Genomic DNA, 6,000 nt, shown 5'->3' with positions numbered 1-6,000 from the left:
CAGCCCTGACTTAAAATCATCTTTGACTTGGGTTTGTTTCAAATAACCATTTTAATTCCCCCACACACACCTTTTTTTTTTTTTATAAGTTGTGAGACCACCACATGATCCTCCAAAGTGAATGACAGGACCCACCAACACGTTCTGTCCTGGCTCTATGCTGCAACTTCAAACCATATGGTACTTCCTTCCCTGCAGGAGGAGGGGTGGAGAAGGTACATGAGTAACCGTAACAGTTAAGGGACTCTAAAACAAGAAAAGTAACAGTTTGCAGAGTAGTAAGTAGGAATAAAGATATCTTGGGGTAGGAAATACCTTGAAAGCCACCAAAACCATCCAACTGAGGTGTACCATTAGAAAAGCTTTCCAGCAAGTCAAAAATCAATCACACTGAGAAAATCATCACTAAGTGTCACTGTTCAGGCAGAGCGTCTTCATAAATACATTCAGGAGCATTTCTAGGCAAAGGCAAATTCAGGAAATTAACATTTTTCCCCATGTCCAACTTGTTTCTGCATTAATTTCTCCATTTATTTGGTGATTTTAGACAGCATTCGAAGTTTGAACAGAGATCAATCCGTTAAACAGTGATTGGAAAAGACAATAAGGTATGTATTTCATATGATTTCTTTTATAATATTGTCTACACTAACAAAAATAGCTGTAATTCTTTCAAGATCAGAAAAATATTCCCAGCTGTAGTATTATAGTCTGTAAACAAAAGCAGCAGCATCCATTTCACTCATCATCTTGCCCAGCTTCTTCCTCTTTGTGTTCACGTGCTGCTTCATCACCTGGTGTCACCAGAGCAGCGGTTAACGAGCTCTCAGAACTGTTCAACAGCAGCTTTGGTTCTTGGTTATCGGGATCGGGTCCTAGTGTTGGTTTTGAAACAATTTCATTAGGTAGAGTAAACGAAGGTAAAGATGGAACTGAAGGGGGTAGGTCCTCCAACTGGGGCTGCTTGGCTGCACCTTCAGAACACACGGTGACATTGTCAGGGTCCAAAGCTGTGGCATTTTCTGGGAAATGGAAACAGTTTGTAAAAAAACAAACACTATCAGGCTAACAGGTGATTTCTCTGGTTGCCACACCTCTAGAAAAATCGGCCTGAATGAGATACCTCAAACAGGCCCAGAACCAGATTTACAGCTCTCAAATAACTGTGTAAATGTAGCCCATGTGTCCCCAAATCTAAAAAAAAAAAAATCTGATGGTGCAAGTAGGTTTTTAAGAGACCACAAACCATTTGCTCTGCTGAATTCTTATGCTTAGAGATGTTTTGTGTTACAACTCTTACCCACCCCACCTTTTATAGGGGAAAAGCATCCACAATATGAGGATTTCTCTTTTTTTCTTTTAATAGAAAAGTCACTATTAAGATGACAGCAATTTTGTTTTCACTTTACAACTGTGAATACAAGCTTATGGTACAAAAATTCATTTACACCAGTTTTAGAAATATCTACTTTTAAGGTCAGTTTCATTTGGGTCATCTTAAAGAGATACACATTCTAAAATCTTATAAAACAGCCTAGTAATTTTTGTCTACTTCTGCACCTGACTTCTGCTACTTTTCCCATCTCATTTTAGCCAAACCCCTGTTCCAATTCTTCTTAAAATTGGCTTATGTCCAACAGGCATGATACTTTGAAGCAGGAATGAGTTGGTGCCATTCCAGAAATGAGGTCAGAGGCCTAAAGGAAACCCTGAAGACACTTACCAAAATAAACTGAAGCTTCACTGCTCAACTTCTCAGTGCCAACTAAAGCATCTGCTGCTGGCATGTTGAAGGAGGCAGACGAAGACATGTTGGACATTTTTGTTAAGTCAGTGAGTTCAGGAAATGAAATACCAGACATGTCTAGAAATCCTGAAGGAGAAAGCACATATTACAGTACTGTTTTAGATAGAACACAAAATTCTAGATTCAAAAAGACTTGTTCTATCCAGACTGAAGTCAGTGAAGTCCCCTCCCCACTAAATGCAAATAAATTTAACCTAAAAGTTAGGTGGTATCCGTGGAAAGACTTCAGCAGAACGTTAACCTCAGTCAGGCTCACCGTACCCAATTCTACAGCTCTGAAATCCAGTGAAGTCAAGAACTTCAAGGAAAACAACCACCAGTGTTTATAGTTCTGCATTTAAGTCCCTAAACTTGTTTATGACCACCTTAGAGTCCTCTAAAGAATTGCTGAAAAAGAGCACCTAAGAAAATATACCTGGATCCATAACTCTCTGGAGAGGGGGAGGAGGAGAAAGTGAGCTTTCTGGTGAATAACCACCCATTTCTTGATCTGCGGAATGATCCAAGTTCGTAACTATTTCAGAGTTGTCACTCTGAGAAGCAGGTGCCAATAATGGAGTCTGGAATAAAAGAATAAGAAGAAAAAGCATCTTTTTATATATTGAAAGATTCACTGAAGATGAGCTTCCTATGAAAGCATTCTGCCCCAGTCTCCCAAGTACACCAGTTCAGAGAGAACATACAATGCCCAAACTGAGAGCCAAGCCACCGATTAGGACATGTTCCAGCGTGGCCTTTTAAAGCCAGTATGTTCTTAGAAGAGCAGTCCATATTAATTCTTGCCACTGTATTTTATTTCCTAGTGAGGAGGGTATTCTAATGCGATTCTCTGTAACATGCAAGTCTTCAAAACAGGAAGAAAGTATCTGGCAATAATTGGTATCGGCCAACACTGGTGATTTGCTGTCTGCTCAGTGTCATCAGCTCTCATTTTCCCTCCACCTTACCCCTTTGCATTCAAGCACAATTGTATGCTGTACACAAATACACCACATCATGAACGTTCCAACAAGTAGAAAATTTGGAAACCCCAGAGAATGTGACAGAGATATGAACTGATTCCTCACATACCTCTGTGTAACCATTACTAGGTGGTAGAGGAGCTCCAGCTTCTGGTGAGGGTGAAGGTGGTTTGCTCTCTGGCTTTTTCTTTGATACTAAGGACTGCGTTGGAATTCTGTGCAAGTAGCCATTGTTTTCACTTTACAACTGTGAATACAAGCTTATGGTACAAAAATTCATTTACACCAGTTTTAGAAATATCTACTTTTAAGGTCAGTTTCATTTGGGTCATCTTAAAGAGATACACATTCTAAAATCTTATAAAACAGCCTAGTAATTTTTGTCTACTTCTGCACCTGACTTCTGCTACTTTTCCCATCTCATTTTAGCCAAACCCCTGTTCCAATTCTTCTTAAAATTGGCTTATGTCCAACAGGCATGATACTTTGAAGCAGGAATGAGTTGGTGCCATTCCAGAAATGAGGTCAGAGGCCTAAAGGAAACCCTGAAGACACTTACCAAAATAAACTGAAGCTTCACTGCTCAACTTCTCAGTGCCAACTAAAGCATCTGCTGCTGGCATGTTGAAGGAGGCAGACGAAGACATGTTGGACATTTTTGTTAAGTCAGTGAGTTCAGGAAATGAAATACCAGACATGTCTAGAAATCCTGAAGGAGAAAGCACATATTACAGTACTGTTTTAGATAGAACACAAAATTCTAGATTCAAAAAGACTTGTTCTATCCAGACTGAAGTCAGTGAAGTCCCCTCCCCACTAAATGCAAATAAATTTAACCTAAAAGTTAGGTGGTATCCGTGGAAAGACTTCAGCAGAACGTTAACCTCAGTCAGGCTCACCGTACCCAATTCTACAGCTCTGAAATCCAGTGAAGTCAAGAACTTCAAGGAAAACAACCACCAGTGTTTATAGTTCTGCATTTAAGTCCCTAAACTTGTTTATGACCACCTTAGAGTCCTCTAAAGAATTGCTGAAAAAGAGCACCTAAGAAAATATACCTGGATCCATAACTCTCTGGAGAGGGGGAGGAGGAGAAAGTGAGCTTTCTGGTGAATAACCACCCATTTCTTGATCTGCGGAATGATCCAAGTTCGTAACTATTTCAGAGTTGTCACTCTGAGAAGCAGGTGCCAATAATGGAGTCTGGAATAAAAGAATAAGAAGAAAAAGCATCTTTTTATATATTGAAAGATTCACTGAAGATGAGCTTCCTATGAAAGCATTCTGCCCCAGTCTCCCAAGTACACCAGTTCAGAGAGAACATACAATGCCCAAACTGAGAGCCAAGCCACCGATTAGGACATGTTCCAGCGTGGCCTTTTAAAGCCAGTATGTTCTTAGAAGAGCAGTCCATATTAATTCTTGCCACTGTATTTTATTTCCTAGTGAGGAGGGTATTCTAATGCGATTCTCTGTAACATGCAAGTCTTCAAAACAGGAAGAAAGTATCTGGCAATAATTGGTATCAGCCAACACTGGTGATTTGTTGTCTGCTCAGTGTCATCAGCTCTCATTTTCCCTCCACCTTACTCCTTTGCATTCAAGCACAATTGTATGCTGTACACAAATACATCGCCTCATGAATGTTCCAACAAGTAGAAAATTTGGAAACCCCAGAGAACATGACAGAGATATGAACTGATTCCTCACATACCTCTGTGTAACCATTACTAGGTGGTAGAGGAGCTCCAGCTTCTGGTGAGGGTGAAGGTGGTTTGCTCTCTGGCTTTTTCTTTGATACTAAGGACTGCGTTGGAATTCTGTGCAAGTAGCCATATCCAATACCACATCCTAAACTGTACAAGAAAAGTAAAACAAGACATGAAAAAAATGGTGTTCTTAATAAAACTATTAAGCATTTTAAGTTTTGACTCTTTAAAACAGAGAGAGTCTTTAATTTACAGCAAGAAATACCTACCTGCAGGAATCATTTCACTTACTTATAGTACTCAAGGAGCACTCTGCAACTGACATTCAGCTATGCATAGCCTAGCTTTCAGCTGATTATATTTTTATATCTTTACAAAATATAGTCTGACCCAATTTAGATTTTATTCTTGCTTTAACTGAATTAGTGAAACTGCTACTGGGTAAGTTTTTGCCTTTGGTTTCAGCTCAAACAGGATTAGATCCAGAACACGCCTAGTTCCAAACTATCTTTTAATGGAAAAACAAACAATTTTGTGTAAAGAAACAAGGCTTAACTTGAAAGCAACGAGCTGTAATCAATAATAATACTCTTAATGGGAGCTCATTTACAGTGAGTATATAACCTGTCATCAGCCAGTGGCTGTCCGGAGATCAGTACCTTCCTTCTCCACCCCAAGCTCCATTGGGAGTCACAACTACCTCTCGAATGGAATCTGCTTCAGTGTTATAAACCATCAGCTTCAGCGGCTTCCCCTCGTGGGATTCAATCAGTGAAAAGAAATCCTCTGACTAAGAAAAAGAGAAAGTAGTAGTATCACTCAAATGTGTAAGGGGCTGGCAGCAAGTTAGCACTTTATGCAGTTATTTAATTCAACGCGAGATATTAAAAAACCAAAGATTAAAATTCACTAATGTAGTTTGATCTTTAGGGGCAACTTTCTTTTGTTGACAGATTAAAGAGAGATAATGTTTACCTCAACCATAAAATACCTGTCATAAATATCAACCTCCCCAAATCCCAAAAGACTGTCCCCATACATTTGATGGACACAATTAGATTTATAAAAAAAGCAAACCCTACAACATACACTTGGCAGGCACAAAGACAACCACTACTTGAAGGAACATGCACCCTTACCTCCTGAAGGATCTGATCAGACCCAACGACGTAGTCAGTGTAGGGCTGGAGACCAGCTAGAGCTGCAGGAGATGCAGGTTCAACGTCCTGTGAAGGAACAGCATATGTCACCTGTGCTTCCAGCAGCATAAGCTACTACCAAAAATGAAAACTAACTCCAAAAACAGGAGGAGAGAACATTTTGCTTATAAGACAGAAGTCACACCTAGCTGTGGACTGCTCAAGGACATCTTGTAAAACATGCTGAATAAGGACCAACACACTATCAATTCAAAATGAGATACTCTAAAGACGTTGTTAAGCTGCATTTATTTAATTAAACAACAAGAAACATAAAAAAAAGATCATCTCAGTCTTTCCTAAGCTCTTCTACTCTTTCAGCT

At 39.5% G+C, this 6,000-nt stretch overlaps 1 protein-coding gene across 1 annotated transcript in view; it reads right to left on the bottom strand.

Moving 5' to 3' along the window:
* Window positions 1–509: 509 nt before the first annotated feature.
* Window positions 510–6,000, bottom strand: part of GORASP1 (golgi reassembly stacking protein 1) — a 9,742-nt gene continuing 4,251 nt past the window's right edge. Inside the window, exons 4-9 of the mRNA XM_014945177.1 lie at window positions 5,618–5,704; window positions 5,138–5,268; window positions 4,484–4,625; window positions 3,828–3,972; window positions 3,329–3,478; window positions 510–1,022 (exon numbers count right to left, since the gene is read on the bottom strand). Coding sequence (XP_014800663.1) covers window positions 739–1,022; window positions 3,329–3,478; window positions 3,828–3,972; window positions 4,484–4,625; window positions 5,138–5,268; window positions 5,618–5,704 — 939 coding nt within the window. The 3' untranslated portion in view covers window positions 510–738. The remainder of the gene's footprint in view (window positions 1,023–3,328; window positions 3,479–3,827; window positions 3,973–4,483; window positions 4,626–5,137; window positions 5,269–5,617; window positions 5,705–6,000) is intronic.

The sequence above is a fragment of the Calidris pugnax genome, unplaced genomic scaffold, assembly GCF_001431845.1.
Source record: "Calidris pugnax isolate Ruff unplaced genomic scaffold, ASM143184v1 scaffold54, whole genome shotgun sequence".
NCBI lineage: Eukaryota > Metazoa > Chordata > Aves > Charadriiformes > Scolopacidae > Calidris > Calidris pugnax.
The sequence above is the reverse complement of the archived record's forward strand: the minus strand, read 5'-3'. Positions and strand labels throughout refer to the sequence as shown.